The 14,965-nt window shown below is 49.8% G+C and overlaps 1 protein-coding gene across 2 annotated transcripts in view; it reads right to left on the bottom strand.

Moving 5' to 3' along the window:
* Positions 1–1,585, bottom strand: part of LOC138285877 (multidrug and toxin extrusion protein 2-like) — a 445,083-nt gene extending 443,498 nt beyond the window's left edge. The window contains exon 1 of one of the 2 annotated variants that reach the window (XM_069226369.1): positions 1,318–1,585. Coding sequence is in view for 1 of the 2 variants with exons in the window: in XM_069226368.1 (XP_069082469.1) it covers positions 1,318–1,479 (162 nt within the window). In the remaining variant the exon portion in view is untranslated. The remainder of the gene's footprint in view (positions 1–1,317) is intronic. The other variant, XM_069226368.1, reaches the window with a different exon arrangement.
* Positions 1,586–14,965: the final 13,380 nt, after the last annotated feature.

The raw sequence follows: 14,965 nt of genomic DNA, 5'->3' as shown, positions 1-14,965 counted from the left end.
GCCTTGCACAATCACAAAAGCATAGACTTGGCAGTGGTTGGGACGCAACAATTAAAAAAAAAAAATCTGTCATGCACATTTTTTCCATGATGTGCCATTTAAGGGTTATGTTAGGGCCTTGTAAAACTGTGGCATATGTGGTGCACGCAGGCTTCATGAGGCGAGTAATCTGCATTCCTCCTGCTCTCACTTTGAAGTCAGTGAAGACATAAAAGACACAGCTTGACACTGGACCACTGCCTTTAAATCCCCAGCAAAGGTAACACGATAAGAACACGATTTAAAGGCCTGTCTGCAAAAGGCATGTTCCTGGCAGGATACAGAAACAAGGTGTTGGCAAGGGAATGCACAAACTCAAGCTGGACCACCTAAAACAAATAAAGCCAGAAAACAGAAAGCCAGAAAATGTGGACGAAATGCATTCCTAGATCAGCTTTCTGAATGCCCCCAAGATGTCTTTAGCAAACCAGACAGCTGTGTTGTCTGGTAGGCTGCAACCTAAAAATGGGGTAATTTCATGCATTCCAGCTTTATTCAACCTATAGTAAAGTATTACACATAATGGATCAAAATATCACACCCAAGATCTGAAAGTGACACATATAAGCGAACTGAAAACTTGGCAGTTTTATAGTTGTGTTTAATATAAAACAGGTCTACAAGACCAAAATACTCAAAACAAAACCTAGACTGGAGTATTTATTCACACATGGGCCTGAAAAACGTAGCAGCTATGCATATTTAGTGGGGTTTATGAGGTACAAAAAAAGTACGCTCCATAAGAGGGGCTCAGAGCAAAAAACTTTGACCTCGGCTCCACATGATGGGTTGTACGACCACTATAATGGCAAAATAAAACTACAAATAGTTCATACAAAATAATGCCGGCTAAAATTCCATTAATGGCTGAAGGGCTTAGATCTACGAACGCTTGACACCTACACTGAAACTCCTAACAAAATGACAGCCATAGGTTAAAAAAATGACCTCCATGAAAAAAAGAGGCATCTACTATAGAGAGAATGTATTAGTATCAAATGAAACTCACTGATGAGCCAGGCCGCAACTGCGATTAATGTATATATATAACACGGTTTAAGTAAAGTAATCGTGGGAATTGATTTCCTCCTAGTTAACTTGTATTACAGAGAAGGCGGGCGGTTGGAAGAAAACGTCCACAATGAAGGCTGTTGTTATGTACAGTACAATAGAAGGCAACGTGCAGACTGCATGGCTATTTTTCGGCATCTCCCTCCTCCCGTAAGATCACGCACAGCAATCAATCACACAGCGCCCACCACGTAACACCCCACTCACCACTGGTCCGGCTAAGTGGCAGAGCTCCCGAACTTCCGCCCATGGCTCCAGCGGTAGAACACGGCGGAGCATCGGCCCGCAGCACTTGCCGCAACCCAGGTCTTGACTCCAGTTAAAAGGACCAATGCCTAGCGCCGCGCTGCTCTGCTCAGAGTCCGCCATCCTCAACCTCTATCCGTAAAGACGTATGTTGCAGATTTTCAAGGCACCACGTTATGAGAACTGCTCCCCATCTCCCCTCCCCTGCCCCCGCCCACCACAGCACGTGGCAGGGACACGTGCGTAGGCAGCAGTTTGTTATCATCATCACCCAGTGACCTCAGTCAATATACCTTATCCTGCCAGTAGTGACCTCAATGAGCGTCTAAAGGGTACGCCCATAAAATCGGACTCCCGCTCGTGCGACCTTCTTGCAGCTGCAGCCCAACTATGTTTTGAAAGAAATACCGTTAGGGCCTCGTTTACAGTCACCACATTAATTACAATATGTCCGGCAACTCTTCTTTCACATAAAAATATAACTAGTGCATGAGTTAGTGTTTTGTTTACAGTGCAGCGTAGACGTACTTGAAATTGAAATTGCTTTTATATAGCGCTTGATGCGTTAGTGCTTTTCAGAGGGACAGTGTGAGTTAGCAATTGAATTCAATGACCCAAGGCTACATTCTACACGGAAGCTCTCGATGATGGTATTTGAAGGAATTGCAAAAAGTATTTTAATGAACAAGCCATCAACGGGCAGGGCGTAGCTTCAAGGGGAGAGTTTAAGGTGTTATACCCCCCCCCTAATAAACGTGTTTTCTGATGAATAGTTGGGTAAAGGTGCTTTCAGTCCGGTATTGTGAGATGTCAGTGGGATTTCACCAGGGATTTTTACATATAAACAGACAAAAATGCACACACACTTTCTCTCTCTGTTTTGAAAGTCCTCAGAATACTATTTTACATTTTTTTTTTTCTCTTTTAGAACTCCAACCAACCCACATTCTTCTCCCATTCCACTGCTCTTTAGGCCCCCGGTGCACCCTGCTTGTCCTATAATGTATCTAAACATTATATGTTAGCCTTACTGTCGGAAAATATGAACCACCCCCCAATCTTACTGACCAAGCTACGCCCCTGCAAGGGGATCCCATTCACACCTCCGATCAAGTGCAAACAGTTCTGCTTCATATAGATTTTGGGGTATTAGTTTCCCTTGAACTGTTTTCTAAAGCGGTTCAGGGAAATAGCTAAATGAGCTAGCATCAGTTCTTCTTTAATCATTAACTGTACCCAGAAGGCAGTGCTTAATTTGTGCTTGTAGTTTCCGGGGCAGAGCACCAGCACTTATTTTTTAGGGCCGCAGCTTATTCTCCTGCCTCAAGCTTTTTCTGCGAGCACAAGACACATATGGGAAAGACAGAGGAAGAGAAGAATGAAAAAGCGTCACATTGGGAGAAAGCAGAAAGCTGCTAGAGTGAGCTGAAGGGGCAGGGAGTGGCTTTAAATGGACTGAAGAGGCCCGAGATGGCTTCAGGATTACGCTGCCTTGGTATTCCGTATTCCCACATTTAATTGCAGCAGCCACATGTTTGAGAGGAGGGTTTGGGCACCGGCACGTTTTTATTTACAAATTAAGCACTGCCAGTAGGGAGCATCAAAGTAAAGAAAAATGTATTGACCAATTCAATTTAGAATTACAACTGGGGCCCAAATATTTATAGGAATGCACGTGATCTAGGGGCTGATTGTTTAAATACCACTGGAAACTTAGCCTGCTTTTCGGGAAAGATCATTTTGGTTTTATCAGTATTTAATGGTCAATTTGTCCTGTTTACAAAGGTCCCCTAAAACTATGATGCTTCTTTGCATGCTGACCACAGTATGATCCAGAAAGTTGAAATTTTCCACATACATTAGGCATGCAGCATGGTAACTACCACTTCTTGGTGAAAAAGAATGGCTACCCACGACTTCATTTAGGGGTCGCCAGGGGTCACAGCTGTGACCCCTAGCTTGCTGCTTGCGACCCCTAGCACTTCCTTTACGACCCCTTGCCTCAGAGGTGACAAAGTCAGTTTCAAGAGCACATGAGTATCTTGCATTTTCAGCATCTGACTGCAACCTTGTTTTCTGCTAATTTCTGCTAACTTTTATTACACTAATTGTGAATAATATTATTCACTATTAATGTGGTTAAAAGTGGAACAGCAGGCTCTGGAATGGACCGTCACTGGCTGTTAAGGTAATAAAAATAAAATAGCTTTAAATGTATGTTGTGTGCGTGCATGTGGGTGGAAGTGGATTTGTCTGAGAGAGTGTGTATTGCGCAAGCATTTATGTTTGTATTTATGTTTGCATGTAGCAACATGTGTTAGAGCGTGTGAGTGAGTGAATATAAGTAAGAGTGAGTGAGAGAATGCTAATGAATAAGTCAGGGTAAGAGTGAGTGCAAGAGACTGAGTAAAAATGAAGCAGATTAATGTAAGTGTGTAGTGAATCCTAGTTCATTTTAATGGGATAACAGGAGTTAGCTTAGCCTCTGGCTCGCAGACTCGTGCCCCCATCACCTAATGACTTTTAACCTACTTAGCTTGCTCAAACTTAGTCCATTAAATTATTTAATTCTTCTAAGTTGGCTGCCTTGTTTATAGTTAGGCCACTTGTTATGCTTTCCATTATCAGTGTCACAGCGTTAAGGCGTCAAGATCAAGCAACAAAGACAAACAAACACTAGGGCCCTCATTACAACATTGGCGGTAAATCCCACGTACCGCCGTGCAGAAGACCGCCAACACACTGCTGCGGCGGTGGAATTCCGCTAAGCTATTACAACCCACAGCTCGGAATCCGCCAAAATCCAGACACCCACAAATGTCCGCCACACTAAAGGTCAGTGCTAAACTGGCGATAACAAAACCTACACCGTCACGCCAACAGGAATCCGCACACACTATCACGACCCACGAATCCATGCGTCGGTCTTTCAAACGCGGTATTCCATTGGCGGTACACACCGCCACGCTCAAAATACACACACATTTACAAAACACAACCACATTGGACAAATCGAAATACACACACCTGATACACATACACACACCACTCCCACACACCCAATCCAATATAAAACACACACCCACATCACCCACAAACCCTTACTACCAAAATTGAGAAAGAAGGCCAGAGAGAGAGACACCACCAGAAACAACACTAACATCCACAGGCACACAACACCATCACTCACACACCATCCACGCACCTCAGACAACACACACAAACACATCCCCTCACACATCACAACCGACACCACCTCACGCATCACACACACCACATCATGGCACCTCAACGACACCCCAGGTTCTCTTAGGAGGAGCTCAGGGTCATGGTGGAGGAAATCGTCCGGGTAGAGCCACAGCTATTCAGATCACAGGTGCAGCACACCTCCATTGCTAGGAAGATGGAGCTATGGCGCAGAATCGCCGACAGGGTCTACGCAGTGGGACAGCATCCAAGAACACGGGATGACATCAGGAAGAGGTGGAACGACCTACAGGGGAAGGTGCGTTCCGTGGTCTCCAGATACCAGATTGCAGTACAGAGGACTGGCGACGGATCCCCACTCCCTCCCCCACAACTAACAACATGGGAGGAGCAAGTCTTGGTTATACTGCATCCTGAGGGCCTCGCAGGAGTAGCAGGAGGAATGGACTCTGGTAAGTCAACTCTTAACTATTACATCCCCCACCCTACCTGCATGCTATCACATACCCCCACCCTCACCCTCACCTCCATCACTCCCAACACCTCACAAATGTTCCACTATCACAACCCACCCATCCCAACAGCAAGCCCTGCATGCAACACCAAAGCATGGACACCCATCACCAAAGCATGTCCACAACAGATACCCACACAGACCCCAAACCAATTATCACACAAGGTCCTAGACAAGAATGCAAGCACTGGAGTACAGGATCAGTCACCCATTGCACATGATGGCACACACAGATGAAATCATCATGCCTTTACACCCCTGCAGGACCCCTACCCAACATCACCGGACAGTAGGTTCCAGACATGTCCAGTCCCCCCACAGTAGAGGCCCACAGTGATGACAGCAGCTCTGTCCAACTGGATCAAGATGACCAGCCCGGCCCATCTGGGACCTCAGGACAGTCGGTTCCCCTGACACTGGCACATGCCACCACAGAGCCTCCCCCCTCAGGAAACCCCAGCACAGCACCCACCCAGCGGGCCCATCCCTCTGTCCCCAGGACACATCAAGCAGCTGTGTGTCCACCACTACAGGGAACCCAGGCAAACCCACCACCCCAAGAAAATCAGGGACCTGGGTGCAGTGGCAGTGGGCACACAGGTCAGGGGACAGAGGCACAGGAAAACAGGGGAACTGGGAGGATAGGTGTGCAACAGGGGGAGGACAGGTCCAGGGAACCCACTCTCCACGAGGCACTATCCAGCATCATGGGAGCGTACCATCATTCCCAGGAGACAATGGCAATGGTACTGGCCAACTTTCAGGAGACCAAGCGGCTGCAGGAGGAACACTATCTGGGGATCAGGGAGGAACTCAAGTCCATCAACACCACCCTGGTCACCATTGTAGGGGTGCTGAAGGACCTTGTCAACACCAGGAGGGACACTGTGGCAGAACAAGGGGCCCCTGACACTAGCCTGGATGATGAACAGCCCACCACCTCCGTCGGCTCTAGTGGACAGGAGTCACCTCCACAGGACCACAACACCAGCACCCCACCCTCTGCAGATGGAGAACCACCCCACAAACGGTCCCTGAGATCCAGAAACAAGACAAAGAACAATGCTAAGACCCCCGCCAGGAATTGAGACCCCCCTGACTGTCATCCTCCTGTCCCACTTTGTCACCCTGTCCATCCTTAAACAGCCCTAGCTCCACTTCCTATGCCCCTTTGGACAATGCACCTGTGAAACAAATAGACTGGACCTTGCCATGGACATTCCTCCACCATCACCCCTGCCCATTTTACAACCCCCTTCACTTATTTGCACAGAAATAAACACCCTTGAATCACAAAACAATCTGGAGTCAGTCTGTGCTTTCACAAATGTGTATTTGCAATAACTATGGAATATAACAATGTCAATTTTATTGCCAACATACCAATGTAACACAGCTCTAGTCCATGAGGTAATATAGCAGAGGTCACACAGTGGGACCCACATCTGTTAAATGGAAAGGCAAAGTGACAAGTCAGGGTCCATACACTGGGTGAAAGTGACAGACATGATAGGTCAAACAATTGTATGAGATGTGTGAGGCAGTGATATCTTCTTACTTGTGTCTCACTGGAAGTATTGCTGGATAACGTTGTTTCTGTTGTCGATATCCTCCTCTTCTTCACTGTCCACAGGTTCCACAGCTGCCACAAGACCTCCATCTGGACCATCCTCCTGCAGAAAAGGCACCTGTCGTCGCAAAGCCAGGTTGTGCAGCATACAGCAGGCAACGATGATCTGGCACACCTTCTTTGGTGAGTAATAGAGAGAACCACCTGTCATATGGAGGCACCGGAACCTAGCCTTCAGGAGGACGAAGGTCCATTCGATAACCCTACTAGTTCGCCCATGTGCCTCATTGTAGCGTTCCTCTGCCCTTGTCCTGGAATTTCTTATTGGGGTCAGTAGCCATGACAGGTTGGGGTACCCAGAGTCACCTGCAAATGTCGAGGGACAACTGTTAGACACACACTAACCCGTAGGGACAACCCCAGACCGAGACAACTATTCACAGGGTATAGGGTCCTTGTCCTCACCTATTAGCCACACACAGTGCCTCTGGAGCTGCCCCATCACATAAGGGATGCTGCTATTTCTCAGAATGTAAGCGTCATGCACTGAGCCAGGAAACTTGGCATTCACATGGGAGATGTACCGGTCGGCCAAACACACCATCTGCACATTCATAGAATGGTAGCTCCTCCGGTTTCTGTACACCTGATCACTCCTGCGGGGGGATACCAGGCCACATGTGTCCCATCAATGGCACCTATGATGTTGGGGATATGTCCCAGGGCATAGAAGTCACCTTCACTGTAGGCAAATCCTCCACCTGAGAGAAAACAATGTAGCTGCGCATGTGTTTCAGCAGGGAAGATAACACTCTGGACAACACATTTGAGAGCATTGGCTGGGACATCGCTGATACAATGGCCACTGTAGTTTGAAAAGACCCACTGGCCAGGAAATGGAGTACTGACAGGACCTGCACTTTGGAGGAGTTGGGAGGACCCTCCTTCCAGGAGCACTGTGTTCACATTAGTTTAATGATTTACTAATGGTGCAGTTACTGTTAGTGCCATCCCTATATGTCTTTTTCTCCCTTTTTAGGTAATACCTGCACTAGAGGGGGTATCCCTGTGGGATGGCAGATTGCTGACATCAGGTCTGGCTCCAACTGGGCACACAGTTTATGGATTGTTGCACAATCAAGTCTGTAGGTGACTATTACGTATCTCTCTTCCATTGTCGACAGGTCCACCAGTGGTCTGTACACCGGAGGATGCCGCCATCTCATCACCTGCCCCAGCGGATGTGCCGTATGGACGAGAACAGCGATCAGAGAGTCAACACTGAGGTAGTACAAAATGTCATTTGCACACATTTGTTAATCTGCAATGTGCTGTGCCTGTTACTGTGTGTATGCAAGGCCTAGATAGGTGTGACACAGTTATTATTAATGCCATGTGGCCCCCTGAAATGGCGGCTGCCTGACCTGTAAAGTTGGACAAGGGGATATAAGGTAACTGCGCTGGCGTTCTACACCGTGGTGGTAGACGGTCAAAGAACGCAGCGCAATCCTGCATTGGTTAACATTGGACCTATGGGTCCCAGGAGCCAATGACGATGTACGCCGATGGTGACGGTACGCACTGCCGTGGACGTGACTGCCATTTTCTATCTGTACACTCACTGATATCTGACCTTCAACAGGAGAGGACCTACACTGCAAGTGCTGCTGTGACCTCAGTCTGGAAGCGAGGATGGCTCATGTGTCTGGGGAAAGGGCCCCTGCCATCACTTCGGAGGAGTTGGAGAAGTTAGTGGATGAGGTCCTCCCCCAGTACACGCTATTCTACGGTCCTCCAGACAGACAGGTGAGTACACTGTGAGCATGCTGCATGGGCAATGCCTGTTTGGAGTGGTGTGGATGGAAGATACATGGGGAGGGGGGACTGAGCCCTGCATGAGTGGACGGTGAGTGTATGTGCGTCAGGGCAAGGGTAGAAACGTAGGCCAATGACTGTGACGGTCCGGACGGTTAAAGTTTTTGCTTTTCCCCTGTACTATTCCTGTAGGTCAGCGCCCACCAGAAGCAGGATATTTGGCGTGCCATTGCCAAGAACGTCCGGACCCTGGGGGTCCACCACAGACGGAGCACCCACTGCCGGAAAAGATGGGAGGACATTCGCCGCTGGAGCAAGAAGACGGCGGAGGCCCAGCTGGGGGTGGCCTCCCAACGTGGAAGGGGTGCCCGTCGCACCATGACCCCCCTGATGTTCCGGATCTTGGCGGTGGCGTATCCGGAGTTGGATGGGCACTTGAGGGCATCACAGCAGCCACAAGGGGGTGAGTACAGTCACATCCATCTGATTCTGCGCGCATTACGAGGTGTCTGGGTGGGGAAGGTGGGCAGTGTGTTACCCTAGGCCAGGGCAAACTTGGTAGGCAAGGTCCCTTTGTGAGGCAGGCTATGTGGCACCCTAACCCCACCAGTGGTAAGAGCCATCTACACCTAGTCAGGCTCCTGTGACATCCATGTGTGCAGCAATCGGGCATAGGCCTTGTAACCCATGGCCCTGTGACTAATCTAGGAACTATAAGTGCATGGTGTAGTGCAGAGGGCTGCTGTGTCTGTAGTGTCTGCCAACAGTAGTGGTACTGCATGCACTGAACATGTCTTTCTTCCGTCTCCCCCCCCCTTTTTGTGGTCTCCCTGTTTTTGTGTGCAATAGTATCATCAGGCGGAGGAGCAGTGGCACCGGAGCAGGAGGGAGCTGCATCCCACTTGGCCCTGGAGGGCGAGACAATGGAGTCTGAAGCCACCAGTGGGACGGAGGGTGAGGGGAGCTCCACGGCGGGGACAGGAGGTGACAGCAGCGACAGCGACTCCTCCTCTGATGGGAGCTCCCTTGCGGTGGTGGGCTCCTCTGTGCCCCCCACATCAACAGGTACAGCCGCCACCCCCCCTACCAGCATCGCCCTCCCAGCAGCCCCTCAGCGTGTGTCCCGTGGCCGCTCACCCAGGAGGGTGGCTATCTCCTTTGCCCCAGGCACCTCAGGCCCTGCCCCAGCCAGCCCTGCAGCCCTCAGTGAGGAGGCTATTGACCTCCTGAGATCCCTCACTGTTGGGCAATCTATCAGTGTGAATGGCATCCAGGGTGTCGAGAGGCATTTGGAACAAACAAATGCATACCTGGAGGGCATTCATTCTGGCTAGGCAGCCCACAGAGAGCATTTCAGGCTCTGGCCTCAGCACTGATGGCAGCCATTGTCCCTGTGTCCAGCCACCCCCCTCCAACTTTCTCTACCCAGACCCAATCCCCTGTACCTCAGCCTATCCCAAGCACACCATCAGACCAGCATGCACAAATCTCAACACACAAGGGTGGCTCAGGCAAACATAAGCACCACACATCCAGTGCCTCCACTGTGTCCCCCTCCTCCACGTCCTCCTCCTCCCTCCCTGTCTCGTCTCCACTCACATCTGCATGCAATACATCTTCAGCCACTACCTCCATCACCAGCACGCCCATCACCACACACCGCTCACGTGCACTCACCACCCCCACTACCATTCACACATCCCCTGTGTCCTCTCCCACTGTGTCTGTGAGCCCTCCTCCCAAAGTACACAAACGCAGGCACAGACCCACCCAACAGCTATCCACCTCACAACAGCCTCCAGCCCATGCACCTTCACCCAAATTCAGCAAACTTACACCTCCTACAACCACTCCCTCTTCCTCCACTTCCAAACTCACTCCATCTACTCATCCAGGTGTGTCTAAAACATTTTCCTGGCTAATATTGAACTCCTCCCTACACCTCCCCCCCCCGTCTGTCCCCTAGGTCCAGGCTTTCCAGGTCCCAACCCAGCACCTCAGCCACCACATCAGCAGGCACAGTGGTGCCAGCAACTGCGGGCTATTGGAGTGCGCCAACCATCAGGGCTGCCAGTGTGCCACGGAGCAAGGGCAAGGACATTCCGCCACCTGCAAAAGTTAAAAAGTTGCCCACATCACAGAGGGAGAAGCAGAAAACACCAGCCACCAAGGGCTCAGGGAAAACAAAAGGGGATAGTGGCAAGACAGCTGCGCCACCATCCAAGGTGGGGAAGGGCCAGAAAATAAACGGCAGGTCAGGAGAGGGCATGGTGGCACTGACAATGGGACCAGTGTCACACCTTCTGTCCACGTCGAAGCCTTCTGTCCAGAGAAGACCGCCACCTGCACCTCCACCAGCACCGCTGTCATTGAAGCCGCCACCAGCACCGCAGTCACTGAGCCTGCCACCAGCACCGCCGCCACAGAGCACGCCACCAGCACCGCAGTCACTGAGCCCACCACCAGCACCACGACCACAGAGCCCGCCACCAGCACCGCCGCCACAGAGCCCGCCGCCAGCACCGATGCCACAGAGCCCACCGCAAGCACCGCTGCCACAGAGGCGCCCACCAGCATCACCGCGACTGACCCCGCTGCAAGCACCACCAGCGGCCCCGTGACATCCTGAGCCAGTGGCACCACCGCAGACATGGCTGCCATCCCCAGTGGTCAGTCGTCCGAGGCTGGTGGTCAGTTCCAGGAGCCTGGGCAGCTTCCATGATGCATCACTTTCAGTGGAGAAAAGCATCCACTACCTCAGTCCTTGGCAGGATGAAGCACTGTGGGCACCAGGCCCCTTCCAGAACCAGTGGAGAGATACATCCACTACCTCAGTCTTTGGCAGGATGAAGTACTCTGGGCACAAAGCCCCCTCCAGAACCAGTGGAGAGATACATCCACTACCTCAGTCCTTGGCAGGATGAAGCACTCTGGGCACAAAGCCCCTCCAGAACCAGTGGAGTATCACATCCACTACCTCAGGCCTTGGCAGGATGAAGCACTCTGGGCACAAAGCCCCCTCCAGAACCAGTGGAGAAAGGCATCCACTACCTCAGTCCTTGTTAGGATGAAGCACTCTGGGCACAAAGCCCCCTCTAGAACCAGTGGAGAGAGACATCCACTACCTCAGTCCTTGGCAGGATGAAGCACTCTGGGCACCAGGCCCCCTCCAGAACCAGTGGAGATTGACATCCACTTGAGAGACTGTGGCTTTGCACTCCACAGGATAAAGCAGTGGGCAAACCACCCTCTTGAGAGACTTGAGAGACTGTGGCTTTGCACTCCCCAGGATAAAGCAGTGGGCAAACCACCCACTGGAAAGACTTGAGAGACTGTGGGTTTGCCATCCCCAGGATACAGCAGTGGGCAACCCACCCACTGGAGAGTCTTGAGAAACTGTGGCTTTGCACTCCCCAGGATACAGCAGTGGGCAACCCACCCACTGGAGAGACTTGAGAGACTGTGGCTTTGCACTCCCCAGGATACAGCAGTGGGCATGGAGCCCCCTCGTAGAGAAGTGGCGTCATGCTGAGGTGCCCCCCTCCCCCTAAGGTGCCTGTTTCATTTTGATCTGATGCCCCTGCAGTGTTCTCTCCATTTGAAGTCTGGTATCATGTGGGGGCCTCGCCCATGCATTTTGGGCCCAGTGGTCCACGGACAATAATTGGTGCACTATCCGGACTTCTGTAGTTGGTGTACATAATTGTATATACTGTATTTCAAGTTTTGACTACTGGATTTGTCATGATTACAATAGTTCAACTAATTTAATTTTGTCCTTCCGTTCTTCCAGGGGGGGTGTATATGTAATGTTGCGTGTATGTTGTGGGTGAGGGTGGGGGTGTTGCGTGTGTGTGTCACTCTCTTTTCCCTCCCCCTCCTCTGTGTTGTAGGTGCATTACTCACGGTGGTCGTGGCCGCCGTCTTTGGTGCTTCTGATAGAGGAGCAGGAAGACCCTCGCAGGGAGTATCTGGAGTTCTGGCTCCATGGTGTCCTGGTTCCTCGTGGGGTGTGGAGAGGTGAGTGTTTTCCCTTCAAAGTCCTGTTTCTGCCGTGTTTTTGTTCACGTTGGTTCCGCCCCAGAAAAGGATTGGCATCTTGTGATAAGGTGGGCGGTACATTGTCTTCCGCCTGTCTGTTGGCGGTGACCGCCGCAGTGTTTGTTTCTACCGCCGTGGCGGTCGGAGTGTTAAAGTGACTGTCTATGTTGGTGGTTTCCGTCATGGTCGTGATTCAATTTTTTTTACCGCCGGCCTGTTGGCGGTCTTACCGCCGCTTTAACACCGACTGCCAGGGTTGTAATGAAGGCCTAGGTGTTCCCATTCAGGGATTTTCCCTCTCTATACTTTCGAGGGATTGTTTATATTAATTGCCATCCCAAGCATGTCCGTTATCTATTGTTTGGGAAGACACCTATGTCAGGGGTCCTTGTAGATCTGTATAAATACATCGCCCTTTAGACAGATAATCAGAGGGATTCTGACCGGAGGGCATCGCCACCATCACTGATATCGATGCTGCACGTCGTCTTGACGCTGACCCAGTCTTCGTGTCCCTAGTGGGTCTGAGATCGAGACCTCATTCCAAGGTAACGAGGGTTGGGGGCTCCTCTCATGGACATGGCATTGGCAGATTAGGTTTAGCAAACCCAGCTCTCCTTTAGGTCGGAGGTTAGGCCTCTTACATTAGGGTATTAGGGCATATTACATCCTGTATGCCTTTCTTATGCATTGCAAGATGGTGGGGATCTTTGTAATAATGACTCTTGTCTTTACAATTCTGTTCCTTGCATTATTCATTATCCTAATCATTGCAGCCCATGCAACTTACCGCAAATTGCAGTTATGTTAAATAAAAAACTATTGAAACTTTACTGCATCTTTGTCATTGCCTGTTTTGTATGAGACATGAAATATCTGTGAGAAAGGGTTAATTTCCCTTTAACCACGACACTCCCTGAGATGTCTTATTCTTGAGTCCATGCGTAAAGGCTGCCACAAATCACTTTTTACTATTGTGTTTCTGGTGAGGTGCTGCTAGGGAGCTGGTAAGGTTGGGACAATGGTTGCAACTTGTTGTAGGACATGCATAGGCGCCTAAAAACAAAAGTACTGTCATCCTTTAACCAGCAGTCTTGCCTGGAGCAAGAGTCCAAACTGTGACATGGCTCCACCAACGATGATGTTTAGGCACTAATTTACGGATACCCTGACTATCACTGTCTCACAGACAACAGGTACCCTAAGTACCATTATACGGAGACGTCCGTGGTCTTTGGGAAAATCCTCTTCAGCTGAACAGGTAACACCTGATTAAGCTGTAGGTTGTCTGAGCTCGATCTCATAAAAGGACTTGAACTCCCCATTTTTGGTGTTCCGTTTTCTAAACAAAAATGGCTGCTGCCATAGACATTCCTGAAAATTCTAGACATGCATTAACATAACATTTATTAACGCATGGCCTTACAGATGAGGGCGGGGATGTTACTCTTATAATAAAAGCCAACGAAGCATAGCAAACAGAAACATTTTACTGTTGGGTCACCTTTCCTGAGGTAGACCAAAAAACACATACATTCCACACATATGAAATTGCAAACGTGCCTTTACGGTACTGAGCATACCAGTATCATGACATATCGCTCGCATACCAAGAGCACCAGAACTGGTTTGAAGGCGCCCTACCACATGTATTACAAAGAGTGAGGCTAGGTCCCTTAAGTAATGACGGACATACATGGCCTATGTTTGCCACCTACACGCCTCACCCAGGCATACAGAATATGCCAATAGCAGATCTACAAGATTTATATAATGAATTGGTGACATTATATAGACGGTTAGTTCAGTTCGTAATGCGAACATTGAACACAACACCAGCGCGTCCAGCACCGCCAGCACCTGGCATTTATCATTTGGCTACGGGGATTAATCCACAAACACTGCATACTATTATGGGTAAAGTGCCCGCGGAACAGGAAAAAATACCGTTCTGGATTGCCCGGAAAACGAATCTGTTGGAAGCTGTGTTTCCCCATACGGGACCACAGGAAAAACATAGACTGCTCACTATGTGCTTGCCCTTTGGAATGGTTCCCTCGGTGGATGACTGTGCCACATGGGGTACAGTCTTCGATGCCATATATACTACCACACATGGTACCCCGACACTAGCCAATTTACCGGAAGTGTTAAAACAAATACAAAATGAGTACGGGCTGCACCATCCTTGGATTTGGGGATGAAATTAATGCGTAACTTTGACGCGGTTTCCTCAAAAATACTCAGTAACATTAAAGGGGAAGCAGTAGCACTGGCAATACACCAGCGTCTCTGGGAAACTCCACACCAGGAACAAGAGAGACAGCTACCGAAAATTATTCCCGATACCTATACTAGTATAGGGCAGGATAATTTGGGAGCCAAACCAAAGAAATTGGAGTTACAAGGTACCACCCATAAGGAGGGTTCAAAGCAGACACAAAAGGGCCCTAAGAAGCGAT

The sequence above is a fragment of the Pleurodeles waltl genome, chromosome 3_1, assembly GCF_031143425.1.
Source record: "Pleurodeles waltl isolate 20211129_DDA chromosome 3_1, aPleWal1.hap1.20221129, whole genome shotgun sequence".
Taxonomy (NCBI): Eukaryota; Metazoa; Chordata; class Amphibia; order Caudata; family Salamandridae; genus Pleurodeles; species Pleurodeles waltl.
This window is presented reverse-complemented; position numbering and strand designations above follow the sequence as displayed.